Here is an 18063-nt window from a genome sequence, read left to right as displayed (position 1 = left end):
CGCGCGTCGCGTCGAAGTCGAAAGAGCGAGCGAGCGATTATTCCCGAAGGAAGGTTGACAGTTGGCGGGCCTGCTGCTGCTGCTGCCGGTGGGCTCGACTGGCAGTACACGAATCTCGGCCCCCGGAGGCCTGCAATGGAGGAGACGATCCGCGGCGTTTGACGTAAGGGAGAGATAAACGACGAGATATTGTATTATTATATTATATTGCACGTGCGAAAAATACCCCCCTCCCGGACACGACAATGGCGGATGAGGAACTACCAGCGGGCTGGGAGAAACGTCTCAGCAGATCGACCGGTACGTTTCTTTTTCTTTTTTCCCCCTCGCGGGATCTCGGGCACGCGATTTCGGCCACGAGCCTCGCCGAATCTCCTCCACCGGCCCGGGATCCTCTGGCATCTTTTCCGCCGATCCGATCAATCCGAGTCTCCTGCTCGAGATTCCTCTCGTCGCAATCGTATCGATATGAATTTTTGAGCACGAGAAATTTTGAAGAGAGATTCTCCTCTCGTCGAGCTTTTCGCTTTCACGCAAATATATTTATTACATTAAAAATTTATTTTATATTTATCATATAAATTTGTTTCATATTTATTTAATATTTACATTTAATATTTATTTCATGTTATATCATCATTTATTTATCTTATAAAAATTATACATAAAAAGTGAAGAATTTGCTTTATTTATTAATTCCTGTCAAATTTTAAAATTTTATTTTGCAGGGTCTTTTTAGCTTGTTTCTCACATAAATTTTTAAAAATCTGTGCAAACAGTTATTTAGATATTAATTTAGTACAAGTTATGTAAACAAGTATTATCAAAGAAAATGATTGGCACAATTATAAAATATATAAACTTAATTAGATCCAAAAGTATACTTTGCAAACTATATATATAATTTTATTTTCAATATTTATATGTTATTGATGATTCTAGCACTTTAGTTTAGGATATTCAAGTTTCGATTTATACAAATATAAAAGGCAAGCAGTGAAGGAAACACACATTTAGGTGTTTCTTAAATAATTTTATTACATATATATGTAGACATAATGTATTGTAGTATAATATTTTAGTCAGTTTATAGGAATTTGTGTTGATTGCAGGTCAACATTATTATTTAAATATTTATACTAAGGAGAGTCAATGGGACAGGCCAGACAAACCTGCTGATCCCTCTGGAAATGGCAAGACAGATGGTCCAGAGGAAGTGCAATGCTCTCATCTACTTGTGAAACATTCGGGCTCTCGACGGCCCTCCTCCTGGCGAGAAGAGAATATTACTAGGTCAAAGGAAGAAGCTCTTGAACTTGTTAAATGTAACACTTTTGATAAATATTTCTCATAAACAGGATGAAGAAAAAGTATAGAAATTATCATACTTTTTCCTCACCCTGTATATTTTGCCGTATGATATTACGGATTAATTAATAGAACGTTGTCGATAGCTTATAGAGAACAAATCGCGTCTGGCAAAGCGACGTTTGCCGAGCTCGCCTCCAAGTATAGCGATTGCAGTTCGGCGAAACGAGGCGGCGACCTCGGGCCCTTCAGTCGGGGAGCGATGCAGAAGCCCTTCGAGCAAGCGGCGTTCACCCTGAAGGTTGGCGAGCTGTCCTCGCCGGTGCATACAGATAGTGGAATTCACATCATCCAGCGGACTGCATAAGTCGGCTGAGCTCGAAATAATTTGCCGAAAATTCGTGAGAATTTCTCTCTCTTATCTCTCTCTCTCTCTCTTTCTCTTTGTCTCTTAATCTTAACAATTATATAAATTCATACCAATGGGTGTTTCCCCAAACCATCATGCGCTGACTGTTGCAGTGTATCTTATTTAAATTGGAATTCAAACCTGACATTTCGAAACGAGGCATTTTTTAGACTAGACTTAAATGTAAAATTATTCTTATATTTTTATTCTCTTCTTTTGTTGATAATTTTGTGCTTTGCAATAGGATAATAGTAAATTAACGATGCAATCAAGAAACTTTGAGGCATCATTAATATTTTAAGGGCACATACATCACAATGTCATTGATACAAGAGCTGGAATAGTAACATTGACAACTATAAACATTAGGAAAAGTAATACCTGCTCTTTCGAAATTCACTTATCATTATCTTATCACAGGACGTAGAGATGGTTTAATGTTAAACGTATCTTCCAACTTGATGAAAGTTAAAATTTGAACTGAGCAATTAAAATTATTGCCTGATAATGTATCATGTTACTGGCATAATATTGCATGAAACATTAAAGAGTGTGTCATGGCAGATTATTTTTAGCAACGAAACTATTGCAATATATTGATTGGTCTTAATCATATTTATGGTGAATTTTCACTTTTTTTATTGTATCTTATTTATTTGCATTTAAACATACTGGCAATTGAGTCTATTATGTAATTAAAAACTATATATATATATATATATATATATATATATATATATATATATATAGAATTACATTGCATACATTGAAAGAAAGCATGCTTATCAAACATTGTAGTAAGTCTTATCTTTGTGTAAATTTTTAAATACAGTGACAGTACCCAAAGTAAATATTTTGATAGAATGTTTCCAATGTTTTAATTTTAAAAATATAAATATATTTTTTTTTCTATTTTTTTATTGATCTATTCTTGTGTAATATTTGATGCATTTGCAGTATGATACATACTTTAACATTTCAACAAGCATTTTTATTGCCCCATGCTAACAGAATTTTAATGTATTTTCACACAGTAAGGTTGAAAAAAGAAATCATGGACAGCTGAAAAAAGATGTATAAATATTGTATTTCGAAAAATATCATTTTTAATTCAAAGATGACACAAATATAAATAAGTAATATAAAATCCTATTTCTTTCAATAAATTGTATGAAAAGAAATTTAAAAAAAATATCAGTGTTTCATCTGTACACATATTTTCACGTCCTGAAAAAAAATAGAGATTTTTGGAGATAGTTTTGGAACAATGTTGTTGCGAAACAAAGTTTATGAGACACAACTGGGGCATTTCAGGGAATTATTTAGCTATGTGTTATATATAAAATATATAAATTAATGTATTATGCCATACTTACCATTAGGATTCCACACACGAGATGATTTGTGCTTAAATACATGTAGCAGAGAGATAATGTATATGTTTTAAACTTTATAACAAAATTTTAAGTATAACTTTGAGAGATTTGCTAGTAACTTTATACACATCAATACGATAGCTAGATTCATTTGAATGATCTGTTTTGTCTCTTTTCTCTCGATTTCAGTAATTAAGAAAAAAAAACGTAAGTGTTTTTAACTCCAAGATATATATATATATATATATATATATATATATATATATATATATATATATATATGAAATACAAACATTTTACTTTTAGTATAGAGATTTAAAATATTTTCCTGTAGATAAAATTGTTTGAATATTTCTAAGTAGAAATGATGTCTTGGAATATTAAAATATTTTATAATATAATCCACATTTAAAATAAAAATGTATTTACAAAGAGGAAAAATGTTTAGTAGTTTTCTTTTAATAAGAAAAATAATAAAAAAAAGTGTAAATTGTTTTTTGTAAAGATAAAATGCGATTACATGACAAAACATCATTCTTTTGAAATTAGTTAGCGAAATTTGGAAGTTGCTCCGAGTCCTTGAGTGTTAATGCAGAATGTCATCGAAGGATACAAAGTACGAAAAAATTAAACTTGTAAAACCATCCGTAATATTATCAACAAACGTGCGCAGCTACTTTAATGACTCACGACTGGTTTCTTTCTGTCAAATCGTTCACGTTTACTTGTAAGCAATAAATGTTACCGTTGATGTTATTTAAACTATCATTTAATCGAAGCACGTATAATATTAAGAGAATTTAATAACAATTTGTCATCTTCGGATATGTGGATAATTATACATATTAATTGCTATTGTTAATTATCAATTACTAATTAATCATCTGATTTTATTGTATGAATTGTAATTAAGCGATGAGAAAAAAGGCAATCTCTCGAAAAAATGCTATTTAAAATACTATTTAAAGATGTGCCGTATATTTCATCGATCACTATGTATTTGTCACTTTGCTTCCACTGATGAGAACGAAATACATTAAATAACATTGAAAAATATGTGTGTATATGTCATACATGTTCTGTATATTTAATTTTTGTATATTCAAGACTGTTTCTTTTTACTCTTCAAAATTACAAAAAGATGTCAATTGTGTTCTCATTATGCAAATTCGTAATATAATAAAATTTTATTGTATATAAGTATGTAATTTTATATTATATATATATATAATTTTATATTATATATATATATATATATAATTTTATATAATTATTATAATATTATAAATATACATATGATAAATTATTATAATATAATTTATATTTTTTAAAATAGATTTTGTTTAGGAAAAAATAAGATTAAAGTGTTATATAAGTGTTATCAATTAGTTTTGCTTAAATAAGCTAAAAATAAGCATGTTAAAGTAATGAAAATTTTTGTGATTTTAAATTAATTTAAATAGTTTGATAAAATTCTTAAAAAGCTTTATTTTCAAAAATAATTTTGACTATTATTGCAGGATTGAGGGAGACTTTGATCTGATCTTTCGTACTTGTTTGTAATTTTGTCGCTTCTTGTATATATTTTGTTTTTTTTATATCTAAAAAAAGTAAATATGATCAAAAGTATCGTTTGAGATGTTTGTTATTATGCGATTTTTTTAGAGGCCTTTTTTCATTTTTTTTTCCAATATTTATTGAAATTTTGTTTGCAGAATTCGCTATTAATTTAAAAGTTGTTTGTGTTCGAACATTTAAAATTTCGCGCGAATTCGAATCAGACTGAAGTTGTACGTCCTTCTTTCGTGAAAAATAAATCGACCGACATTCGACATGTAGTTCGTCTCGTTCCGTGTTTTTCACGCGAAAAGTATACGCATATATCGGGAGTGTCGAGAATTATCAGGATGTCCGAGGTTCACTTCTTGGAAACCTAGAAAATCTGCAATTTTCAGGTATTTATTTTTTACTTTGAAAAATTAAGGAGATCTTATGGAATACCTTTATCAGAATTCAGAGAATTTAAAAAAAAATTGTCTCAATCTTTTTTAACAATTTTGCTCTCTTATCACACATCCACGTGTGACTGTTATACTTTTGATTCTTTAGCATTTAGGTAGTGAAATGCCGTATATTATCTCTAAATTGACTTTAAATCAATCAAAAATGTGCTTTAGACACATGTTCTATATTTTATTTATTAATATTAATATTTATAATAAAATAAATATTATTTTATTGTATTATTATTTTATTATAAATATTAATTTACTAATACTTATTTTATTTATTGAACGGACAAATATGTATTTTAAAATATATTTATGAAGATTTTAAATTGCATTTAAAATTATAAATACATATTTCTATTTATATCTAATACTTCACCAAATACTGAGCATATGATACATAATCTTGTAATTCTCGATGATAAAAAAAATGAAAAATTGATAACACTTTAATTGTATAATACTTTAATCTTATTTTTTGCTAAACAAAATCTGTTTTAAAAAATATAAATTATATTTTAATAATTTATCACATGTATATTTATTATATTATGAACGAATTTGCATAATGAGAACACAATTGATATTCAGTCTTTTCAGTACTTTTTCGAATTTAATATTTGAAACTCGAGTGACTTATTTTTTCTCTTTTTATGAATAAAAAACATTGAAAGATCACCCACAATAAATTAACTTATTTTAAAAAATTGTTTCTACAAAATTTCTAATTTTACTCGAAATTTTGTAAAAAAATACTCAAATCAAGGAATTTTTTACAAGATTTAAATATTCTCACGATTAATAACAAAATTGAAATTTAAATTATTTGCCTTTCTTTATATTTTTGAAATATATAATTATTACAAAAGTTGAGCATATATATCATATTTTGCATGTATATTTATAACGTTTCTTATATATATATATATATAATTATTAAAAAAATTAATATATGTATATTAAAAAAAATTATTTATTTTTATTTTATAATTTATTAAAAAAATTTGAGGGATATATATCATATCTTGCACATATATTTCTAACGTTTCTTCTTCGATCCTTCGATATTTTAGCTGCTCTTAATAAGCTTGAGTTGTTTTTCTGACGGTCTTTTATAAACGTAGTCTGTCGATTACTTTATAAAATAGCTCGTTAAGCATAAAAGGGTTTAAAATGGCCACGCTATCCTGATCAAGAATAATATGCGATACGCTGATTACTCGAGTGAGTCTAACGCATATGAATCTACATATGCATGATAGAATAACGTTGTATTACACATTACCGCATTAGTAAAGCTCTTTTCGCATCCTTGAAATGCAATGTAGATTTTTTGTCTATTTTAATCTGCAGAGGATTCAATAATTATATTATTATTGGTATCTTTTTATTATTTAAATTTTCTCTTCATATATATGTACATATATAAGGTGTTTCGCGAGTGAATTGACAAACTTCTAGAATATTCTGGAAGTCATTTTAATTGTATGTACAAAAAAGTTTATATACAGTATTAGATCAATTTGGCTCAGTTATCGAGATATAAACAATTTTATTAGTATTGTAAAATTACCAGACATTTATAGTCTTTATGAATATTAGTCTCTAAAACTAAATCGATGAGGCATCATATTTTAAGCATAATACTTTACTTGACATTTTGAAATAGTCTGTTAAATGTCTAGAAATGCAGTAGTAGTAATAATGTATAGTTATAGGTGTAGCACTACTTAAATATCAATCTTTCAATGTCAATAAATAAATATTTGACATGACACACTGCGTATCTAATGAAAGCTGATACTTTGAATGAGGCGAAGCTTCGGGACCGTTATCAACTGTATTATTGACAAAAATTATTTGTATCTCGATAACTGAACCAAATTGATCTGTAATGTATGTAAACTTATTGTTAGAATGACTTTTAGACCATCACTTTAAAAGTTTGTCAGTTCGTTCGTGGGACACCCTGTACAGTCGACATAAATTAAACTGCAATAAAAATAACGCATATTTTACAAAATTAAATTTTACTAATATAAATTAGTTTTATAAAATTAAATCTGTGCTTTATTATTTTAAAGGACTACTTTTATTTAAAAAAATAATAATAAATATAGAAAGATTTTATTTAAAAATAATGCGTGGACGCTAGCTTTTATTACTTTTAATTGCCATGTCACACAAATGATCGATTTTGTTTTCGAACTTCTAAAATGATATGACGCTCCCTTGAAAGGGTCGATGATTGATACACCGTCATTACATGGAATTGCAAATGCGACGTATTACCGTGCATTACGCCAATCGCGTCCCCAGATCGCTCAAGAGTGCGTGTTGATATGAACGATTACATAATAATTTGGAGCAAGTTTCACGCGATGTTCCCAGCTGAGGGGCCCCTGAATGGCGGATTTCCTCCGACTAGGGCGACCTGGTTAATGCGTATAGCGCGCCCATTAACAGTTGATTCGATATATGCATGACCTTAAAGAAGTTCGTCTGTCAAAATAGAGAGACAAGTCGAGTTCGTGAATATTTTTTTTTAAATATAATAAAGCAATTTTATAAAATTAATATATTTTTTATTTTTGCACAAATTATTTGTGTGACGTATGTAGTTATATAACATTTTTATAATCCAGACAAGATACGTTCGTGCTGAAAATAACTGTCCTTTGGGTATGGAATTCAATGTAATACAAACAGCTGATCGGCGATTTATCGTACAGCGTAACTTTTTAAAGTTCCGAACATGTATATCAAGAGCGCAGTTTCGCTCCTATTACTCGCATGTGCGTGATGCATCTCCGCATTAGGATGCGTGTCTCCGCGCGACCCTGACGGGAGATCATTAGCGATCAAGAGCGGTTGCGCAAACTCCAATTTTTCGACCGACCCTGTAACCAACTACCATAAATTAGTCACGAACCTGAAGAAACTTGTGGCACGCAATGAAAATGATCTCTCACAGATGATTCGAATAAATCGATCTCTTTTTTCCCCCTTTCTTTTTCTCCTCTCTCTCCAAAATAGTTGACACTCTAATTTCTTACTTTTAATTGTCAAAAATGTCACAAATTGTCGATTTTATTTTCAAACTTCCAAGATGATGAACTCTCTCGAAAGAGTTGATAATTGATACATTTGATTTGTTGTTCATTATTAAATTTCCAGAAATCGATATATATATATATATAGCTGACATAAACTAGAAATAAAATGAATAAATAAAATAATAAAATTAATAAAATTAAACAAAAAAATAAAGAAAATTATTAATAAATAAAATTAATAAATGCATATTTTAAAGTTAAAATTTATTCATATAAATTATTGTTTTCTTCTTTGTATGTAATGGTAAATGTAATTGGTAAAATTACATTTTATCAATTGTTTATACGGAATCTTGAAGCTCATTTTTTTCAGCTAAAGACACTTTTAATGAAATTGGGACTAATTTTTCTTCAGCGTAAATAATTTAATGTACATTTGTTTACGAATTATTTGACTCTTTTTTTTTTGTTATCACTTTTCTTCGGAAAAGACTCAATTACATAACGAAGCGCATAGTTGTTGCGAACAATATGAGAAAAATACTTGCGTTATTTTTTTCAATGTAGAATTTTAAACAGACTGCGATATCGATGCGAAGGCTAGTTCTCCTTGAGGAATACAGAATTACATTTTGCGGTTATTCAAGATTGAGGTTTTATGCGGCTTAATATATTTTACGATGGGCGTGAGATATTTTAATTTCAAATTCGGTGAAATTAACGTGCCTTCACAAAATTATTAATAAAGTTGCGAATATAAATTTCTGCACTTTGTGCTTATATAAATAATTTTTTTCTTTGTTTCTAAAAATATCTTTATATAAAAGATCACTGAAAGTTACCTTTCGCCAACAGATGTAATGATTAGAGTCACAAATTAATCGCGGATAAAATTGTACAAAATTTTACGAAGCTAAAATCTTATTTTGTAGTAAGTCGAAAAGCAAAGCTAGAATAATTGCTTGTATTATAAATGAGAACAGCTTATCATAAGTTTTTAGCAAATGCAGCAAAATCAGAGGTCATAGATACATGTATAACAGCGATTTTTACTTAAGATACTTTGTATATTTATGTGGAGAAAGATAAAACTTTACGCCTATGAATACACATACGCATATGTGTCATTATGAAAATGCGTGATGCGATGATGTCAATCACTTACCGTTATGGAATTAGCACATAACATCTCGCGTACAAGATAGTAAAATGCAATTCATAATTCCATTTAAAAGATGTTATTTTCGATAGTCATTATTGACGATTCATTTTTAGTGCGCGCAGGATTTTTTCTTTTACAGTATAAAATTGCGTTCATACCTATCTCTCGCCCTCTTTTAATTGATTTGAATTTTATTGATATCAATGTATTCGAAAAAAATTCATCCTATGAGATAAGGATATTTGAAATAATAATACATTACATTGATTCGAAATATATTTCATTTCGTGTTACTTTTGTTTGGATTGATAATATTTTTAATATCTTGATGTGAAACACATTTACACGTGAATGACACGCATTTTTATTCAAATTTTAATTTATATATACATGTAAATGACCGAAAAAATATGAAATACGTATTTATTAATGCCAGAAGATTTTTATTTTTTCTTACAATTAATAATCAAAAATATATTTTTATATCAACCTATTCATTCTATTAAAAATTATTTTTAAGACAAAACTTGTGTACTATTTAATGCACTTATGCATTATACTTTTCATAAATTAAATACAAACTATTATGTTTTTTTAGAAATAAATCTTGAATAATCCTTGCTTTCTTTAAAATTTTTATAAGAAAATTTTACACTAAATTTATCTATATTTAATATATTTAATATATTTAATATAGTTGTTTTTTAATCACATTTTTAACAAATTAGTTGATATTATTATATTTATGTCGCGCAATATTTAATTATAAATTTTCCGCAGAATCATATTCCGAATTGAAAAACAAAAATCTTAGACAAGGGTATAATTAATTATAATAAAATTATATAAAAAATATATAAAATGTTTTATTTAATCTTTTGTATAATAATCCTACGCATCTTCATTTTTTTAAGAGCTATATAATTTATAGTTAATTTTATATTTTTTAAAATACAAAACAATATAAGTCATTATTACCTTTCTAATACGTGTCGTAATGATAACTAACTTAGCATATACTGCATTTTTTTATATAAGTCTTTATTGATCATAAAATCAATGGTTTGTTGCTTTATCACAGCATTATTAATATTCTCTATGAGAGAATATTAATAACATACATTAAAATTTATTTTTTTTCTTTAAGATTTCTTTTGCAATATTCTCATTTTTCTTAATTAGTCATTAATTTACAAATTCATTAAGTCATTAATCAATTATAAGTCATTAAATTATAATTAATGTAATTATATAATGTATGTTTAATTAATAATATTATTAATTATACGGTATATATTGGAAAGTTAATAATAGTTAATATTAAAAATAGATATGAAATATTTGTCACGAATTGTATGATTTGAAAAAAATGGAAGATTATTGTGAAAAATTAGACATTACATATATAATTCTATAATTGTAATTGAATAATTTTTATTGTCAGACATTTTTCAATATAAAAAATGAGCTGTAATGCAGAAAAATTGTTTTCAAATATCGCATATCACAAACACAATGTGATTTTGGTACTACCGGTTAAATTTGATTTTGAAAAAAATGATTTTGTTATGCGTGTGTGTGTGTGTGTGTGTGTGTGTGTGTGTGTGTGTGTGTGTGTGGATGATATAATATTTTTAAATTTCAACTTTCATATTTTAATTTTAAAATTTATACAAAAATAATAAGAGACCCTCTATGAGGGTATCTAAAAAAATATAATAACCTTGAATATAATTTATGACTAGAAAGTGTTTTAAATATTGTGAAACATATTTGGAGAATAGTTTAATATGATTTTCGCCACCAAACTTTATATTTTATTTCTTTAAAAAATGTTTCGTTAATATTTATAAAAAAATATATTTGTAGATGCTCTACAAATCTACATAGATTTGAGCAAAAAAGAATTTAAATTTACAAAATTTTGATTTTTATCCCTAAACAGACTTTAGTTTAATTTTACACATTCGATGCCATAAATCTTCGAGGTGTCATAAATTCAAGAACCTCCTTGAAATCATCGATAATATCAATGCCCAAGTGCTCACACGGTAGATCTCTATCTCCGATTTCGCGGAGTCCTCAGATCTCCCACGTGTCCAATTTGCATGATTCGCGAGCATCGCGAGAAGAATTTCCGACATGTAACGATTTACGATGGACGTACGATCATGCCGGATAATCATGCCCATCACGGAGAGGTGGAAGAAGCCGACCAGCGGGGGGTGAGCGACGCTTGCGCTGAAACGCTCCCCTACATAAAGTATCGCGAGCTAACCGCCTCGGTAGTATTATTGTAGATCGCGTTATCAAGCAATAGCTAACTGTAGCTGAGCACCAACGTCCTAAGATACTTTCAAACGAGCCTTTCACTCAAGTGGACCAACTAACAGGTGAGTCTTTCGGCGGGATATAATCGGTGGTCGGCTTCTGAGGCTTGTCTCGTGAAATTTGACAGTTAAACGTGAACGAGAGTTTAAGTAATTTAATAATTTCTTGTTTTGAGAAAAAATTTAATGGACATAAGAACGTTATAATTGTAGAAATTGTTAAAGCCAAAAGAATTGATTGTTAAAAAAGTTAATTAGATTAATAGTTTTGAAAGGACTATATATATAATTTTTATCAAACTGAATTGAAAATGTTATAAGCAAAGAAACTGATTGCTGTTTTATTAAAAGTTGATTCTAATTTTTTTTAAAGAACACTCGAGTGAATTCAAAATAATAATTGTATAAGATATTTGAAATGAGATTAAAAATTGTTAGTCCAACATGTTTTTATCATCCTCTTTCTTTTTTTTTAATCTTTTATTTTAAACTCAAATCTCTTATACAATTATTATTTTTAATTTTTAAACCTTGTTTACTTTGTTTGATATTAAATATTTTGATTGTATGTATGAGAGAATCTTTAGCATATTAGATGATTGATTTAGTAATCATAATTAAATTTTAATGAAATGTAAAATTGACACAAATTTTTATTATTCTTCAATATTAGAAATTTAAGTAATGTGTGTGTGTGTGTGTGTGTGTGTCTCATTTCTATTAGATTTCACAACAAATTTTATTTATATTGTTTATTTCTTGCAGATTTATATATATAATACATTTATATTTTATTATAGAATTTAATATAGAAAATATAAAAATTTAATTTGTATGTCTGTTGTACAATAAAATACATATATATGTGAATTCAAAACAATAATTGTATAAGATATTTGAGTTTAAAATAAAAGATAAAAAAAAAAGAAAAAGGATGATAAAAACATGTTAGACTAACAATTTTTAATCTCATTTCAAATATCTTATATAATTATTATTTTGAATTTACTCAAGTGTTCGTTAAAAAAAATTAGAATCAATTATATAATTAGTAGAATAAGTATAACATTGAAATGTTTCGCAAAAATCAAATGATGGTTATTATAAACCCATTAAAAATGGCGATATATGTAGTATTCGTTGCGCAATTTGTTCCATCGTAGTGAGGTATAACTGGAATAATTAGGATACATTTCCCAACACAAGTAAAGTCTGTGTAGAACATGAATACTAAGACATTCATCTTCACGGGCAGAAAGCACTTTATAAGATTGTATACGTTCTAAATTTTAGATTTTTTTCCCTTACTATTATCCTAGATCGAATTCTTGCTTGCTTAAAATGACTCACTAATCAATAACAAACATTTTAATTAATTCTCTTCTCTTTCACCTAATCAAGGATAATATAAATGTAATATCAATATAATTAAATATATGGGGTAATTTATATAATATATAAATAATGAGGATAATATATTTATATATTATATAAATTTACATAATATATTAAATAATTGTATAATAAACTTATAAATAAGTTTATAATAAAGTTTATAAATAAATTTATATATAAATTATATATTTATATATAAAATTTATATATTTATATAAAATATATGTGATAATTACAAATATTTTTCTTTTTCAATTTATTACGCAATAATTGTTGGATTTAATTGTGTAAAAAAATATATAAATTTACTTACCGATGAAATAGTTGGCAAGAAAATGAGCTTTAAAAATCTAGATGCTCAGGCAATAAAAAATGAAAATGCATTTTTGTTATTATAATTATCGCGTAAATTTGCGAGATGTATTACCGTAACGAATAAGAGCTGCCGCGTTCACGTGGTCAAAGTCAAGGTGTTGAGCCACGACTGCATTTAATTATCCTCGATACGTTTATATACCTCTTATCGACACTAACGAGTTATTGCCGCAATTACATTATCTTCAGACTGCAGCACTATTGCGAAATGCACTGTGAAACTATAATGAGTGTATATAACGTAGCTCCGTTAGTGCCCGTTAAATCTAAAATTATTCGCGATTTAGGCGAATTCAAATAGTACGCAATATTTATAAAATATATACGAAATATTTATATTAGTTATCTGAATTTTTTAAAAATGTTAAAATATTTCACAAATAGTTTTGTAATCTTAAATTGAACAGATATCAAGTCAGCAAATATTTGAGAAATATTTAAAATATTATTACAAATGTTTATTTTTTTACTTATTCCAAATATTAAATATTTAATTTATATTTTAATAATATATTGAATATAATATTTATGAATATTTATCATAAATATTGTGTGCTGGGAAGGAATCCTTTTCGTTTGGTGTTAAAATATTCTCAACTCGCGAATAAATTTCTTTACAATTTGTCCTCTTTTTAATTATTATATTTGTTTACATTGATTAAGATAAAATATTTGTATAACTTCTGTAAAATTTGTCGTACACTTTAGGATGTAAATTCAAACATGGCGATCTCTAAATGTAAAAACAATATTGACGACTTTTTTGTCGAGTATTATGAATTTTTATTGAAGACTTCAATGTGCACGTCAATGTCATAACACGTTATTCATAATAATACGTAACAGCTCATTCTCTCTATTCTTTTCATTTTTTTACACGCGCTTTATTTCTTTCCTCGTTTCAAATTGGACACAGTTACGTAAGAATAAATTTAAATACACAGTGAAATAAGAATATTTTTAAACTGCTGAAGTAATATTTATTTATTTTCAACCGATTTAAATGCAGTAATAAAATTTCTTTAATTTGAAATTAATCGCGTTTATGGAATATTTTATAAAAACAAATTTTAAAAAATGTAATTTTATTAGAGCTTTATTGTTTCTATTGACTTTATAAAAACTTTATTTTTGTCTAATTCGTGAACTAAGTAAAATCTACAATAATAGGACAGAGTGAAATTAAAATAAGAAGTATTTTATATTATTTCTAAATTTTCGAAATTATATTCTGTTAGATATCGGTATCTATGTGTATCAATTATCCTGATAAGCCGTCCTGTTATTCGTGCGCGAAAGCAAGGACAAAATTTTGTAATACAAACCACGTAAGCAAATGAATCATTCGGCGCGGCCGAATGACATTGACCTACATCGCGAGAATAGAAAAATGTCAAATTTCTCGTGAAAGCCCAAGATGAGATACACGTATATTACCGTTGAAATTAATTCACGGATGTTCGTGAGTTTTTAACGTCGAGTGTTTTGACGTCACGCCCAGAGAGTTAAGCAATATCCAGACAGCACATAATATTTATGGAAATATATTTTTTGAAATATTATATAAATAGTTTATTCATATTTTATAAAAATCTTTATTCGATATATATTTCTAAAATATAGATAAAATATTTTGTATAATAAGTCAAAAATAAATATTTGTAGTAATTATTTTGTAAATATTTCTCAAATATTTATGATGTATTCAATCGAAAATCTTAAAAATATTCAAATAATTATTATAAATATTTTACGCTGTCTAAATAATTCCTCCTTCTTCCGGTAATCAGCACGAAATTCCCCCCCCCCCCCCGCGCGCGTCACGTAATAATATTATCATTTTATACAGCAATTCTCGTAAGTTCCTTTGCAACGGATATAGATTTATCTCTACGAGACTACTCGAAGAATTTCTCAAACCTTTGTCTCTTATTATTATTGTATTCCTTTGTGCAGGATAAAACAATATACCAGCACGTCAAATTGCAATTTGTACGGACAATTTAAATTTGTACGGCGTAGAAAAAATATTATTGCGCAGAATGTGTGTCATGGAACTTGTATTAACATATTATTTACACACGTACAATATAATATATATATATATATATATATATATATATATATATGTTTTTCTTTTTTTTTATATTATACTCGGTATTTATCTTTTTCTGACGCGTGTTTATCTCGTTCTCTCATGACAGGTTGCCCGTGCTTGTTTCATTCTAGATTGATTGCTTTCAATTTATCTAGCTTTAGTGGAAAATATGTTGTTCAATTATTATTTTCCCGAGTAATATGGAAAATACTGTTTGCTCATTGTAAAAAATAATGCATAATAAAGTGAATAATAATAACGCATTTCCGTAAACAAATGAGTCGGTTCGGTTTCTTTTACGCAAATTATATGTAAACATAGCATATTTAGTTGAATGAATTTGCGTATCATGTAACAACTGTTTGTACGATTAATTGAAACGACACATCTGACTGTTATGTGTATAATTATTAGAATTAATACTGATCGCAGTTAAAAGAGCTATTGAATAAATAACGCGTATATAATAGTAATTAATTAACATTTACTAATCTATTTTATAATAAATATATAGTATAATGAATATATATAAAATATTGTATTAAATTCAATTAAAAAATAGAAATTTTTGTCCATTTAAAATTTACTTAAATTATCTATTTACAATTTATCTTTTTTTTTCAAAAAAGATTATACAAAGTTAAAATTAGAGAAAATAACTTTATGTATGTAAAGTGAAAATTTTTGATAAAATAATTTTTATATATGACATATTGAAAATTAAATTTATCGGATATAAGATTATCTTGATAAATTTCTTTCATCACACGCGATGTAATTTATACTTTACGTGAATCATATACATAATATTCGTCTTACGTAAAAATCTGGTTACATCAAATAATTTCTTCCTGCGATTATATAGGTAGTTCTATTATATTTTGTTCGATTGGTGAAAATAAGAAAATTATAAAGAGTTATTCATAAAAATATCAATTGCAATAGTCAAAATATTTATTAATTACGAAAAGAAAAAAATTATACAAAGATTTGAGGTGGAAAAAAAATTTACACACATTTTTAATTCATGAAGAAGAGAGAGAAGGGGAGGGAGAGGTGGACTGTGAACTCGCTGGAGGGTTGAAGAGAATTCTCGTCGTGAGAGAAAAGAATGCTGAACTCGGTTTCGATCCATTTCGTGCACGTGACACACTGAACTGTACAGTGTGGGTCAAGGTAGCTTGCGCGAGGGTCGCGTCGATGCGAATAACGTTACACGAAACATTGGCATGAATTTAAAGACTATTCTCGGTTAAACTGTAGGCTTTTTTATATTCTTGAAAAAAAAAAGGTTTATACATTTTGCCTCTTTTCCTCTTGGCCTTGAGGACAATTTAAATTCAAAAGAAGTCCAAGATCGAAAGATTATCAGTTCCAAACCAGTTCCAATCAATTTCAAGTCAGCAAATAATTTCTAAGTTTTTATTTTATTATAATATTTTAGTTTATTATATTTTATATATAATTTAACTTTGACAGGTCACAATTTAACGAAACAAGAATTCTAAAAACCGATGAAAGGGTCTGATGCTTTGGAATTTAAATTTTACGTAAAAAAATCACAAAGAAATTAGAAAAAAGGAATTTAATAAATATAATTAAATATAAATAAAAAAAATCATCGATCGAAGGATCTCAAAAATTTTTGGCTTCGAAAAACCTGTCATAAACAAAAATGTTTGACATATGTTTTGACATGAGCGTGGTTCAATTCAATTAAAGTGGGATTCGCGTGAACGGACGCGTGTGAAACGTGTCAACTTAATCCGGGCACATGGCCAAAACCATCTTCCACGCGTAACCTCGAGTTTTTCGATAGCTGTGAATTCATTTCGTACACTTTTGCCGCGGAGGTCGACGCGACGAATGAAATTCTCGGTCCTTTTTTGACATACACGTGACACACTGAACTCGTGGAGGCTTACTGTGGGTCATCGGCGCGTCCACCTACGCGATCGCATGTGTATTATATTTGTTTTCACCATTTGTGTCACCATGGCGATGTAACGTCAGTTCACAATCGATTGTGACCGACGATTGTGTCCCAACTCAACCCCCCACACTTGCATCAGGTGCATGTCATGCGTGCGATGCAGGCCGCGTGTCGTGCACGTAATAATAATCGAAATTCATACTTCCAAAATGCAAACGAAGGGAAGGAAAAAAAGAGTGTTTTAATATCTCTATTCGGATTTATCTAATTTTAAGTGAAATTAATGAACTAAGAATGATGAGCTATTAATTATAAGTAAGTATTATTTATTTTTATTTGCGGATTAAAGAGGCAGGATGTAACCTGTGCGGAGGTCTATCAAACACACAACAGATCTGTATAACGACACAGAAAACAATTAGAATTAAATTAAATTAGTATCAAATTGATATCAAATAAATATCAAATTAAAATTTATATACTTCAGCGAGTATACATACTTAACGCGATCATTGTTTCATATAAACAACAATATATATAATCTTCTTATTAGTCTTTTTATAAAAAAAATATTATATATATATATAATTTTATTGTAATATTATAATAGTC

At 27.7% G+C, this 18063-nt stretch overlaps 2 protein-coding genes across 3 annotated transcripts in view; both read left to right on the top strand.

The window, feature by feature from the left end:
- The first annotated feature begins 58 nt into the window (after positions 1 to 58).
- On the top strand, positions 59 to 4147 carry LOC140673016 (putative peptidyl-prolyl cis-trans isomerase dodo). 2 transcript variants are annotated; one of them, XM_072905580.1, is made up of 3 exons: positions 59 to 300; positions 1094 to 1325; positions 1455 to 4147. In XM_072905580.1, exons 1-3 carry the CDS (start codon positions 253 to 255, stop codon positions 1673 to 1675), a joined length of 501 nt encoding a protein of 166 aa, XP_072761681.1. In that variant the 5' UTR covers positions 59 to 252; the 3' UTR covers positions 1676 to 4147. The 2 variants fall into 2 exon arrangements, with proteins under 2 accessions (XP_072761681.1, XP_072761682.1); XM_072905581.1 differs by having other exon boundaries at positions 68 to 300; positions 1113 to 1325.
- A 7421-nt stretch (positions 4148 to 11568) lies between these two features.
- Positions 11569 to 18063, top strand: part of Gs2 (glutamine synthetase 2) — a 33803-nt gene continuing 27308 nt past the window's right edge. The window contains exon 1 of the mRNA XM_072905313.1: positions 11569 to 11713. The gene's annotated coding sequence lies outside the window, so the exon portion shown is untranslated. The remainder of the gene's footprint in view (positions 11714 to 18063) is intronic.

The sequence above is a fragment of the Anoplolepis gracilipes genome, chromosome 14 (assembly GCF_047496725.1).
Source record: "Anoplolepis gracilipes chromosome 14, ASM4749672v1, whole genome shotgun sequence".
Classification (NCBI taxonomy): domain Eukaryota; kingdom Metazoa; phylum Arthropoda; class Insecta; order Hymenoptera; family Formicidae; genus Anoplolepis; species Anoplolepis gracilipes.
The sequence above is the reverse complement of the archived record's forward strand: the minus strand, read 5'-3'. Positions and strand labels throughout refer to the sequence as shown.

Bases quoted from the DNA above. Each gene is read 5' to 3' on its own strand.
- LOC140673016 (XM_072905580.1), top strand. From the start codon at position 253: ATGAGGAACTACCAGCGGGCTGGGAGAAACGTCTCAGCAGATCGACCG. The intron at 301-1,093 runs GTACGTTTCTTT...GTCAGTTTATAG, and splicing joins ACGTCTCAGCAGATCGACCG to GAATTTGTGTTGATTGCAGG. The intron at 1,326-1,454 runs GTAACACTTTTG...CGTTGTCGATAG, and splicing joins AGCTCTTGAACTTGTTAAAT to CTTATAGAGAACAAATCGCG.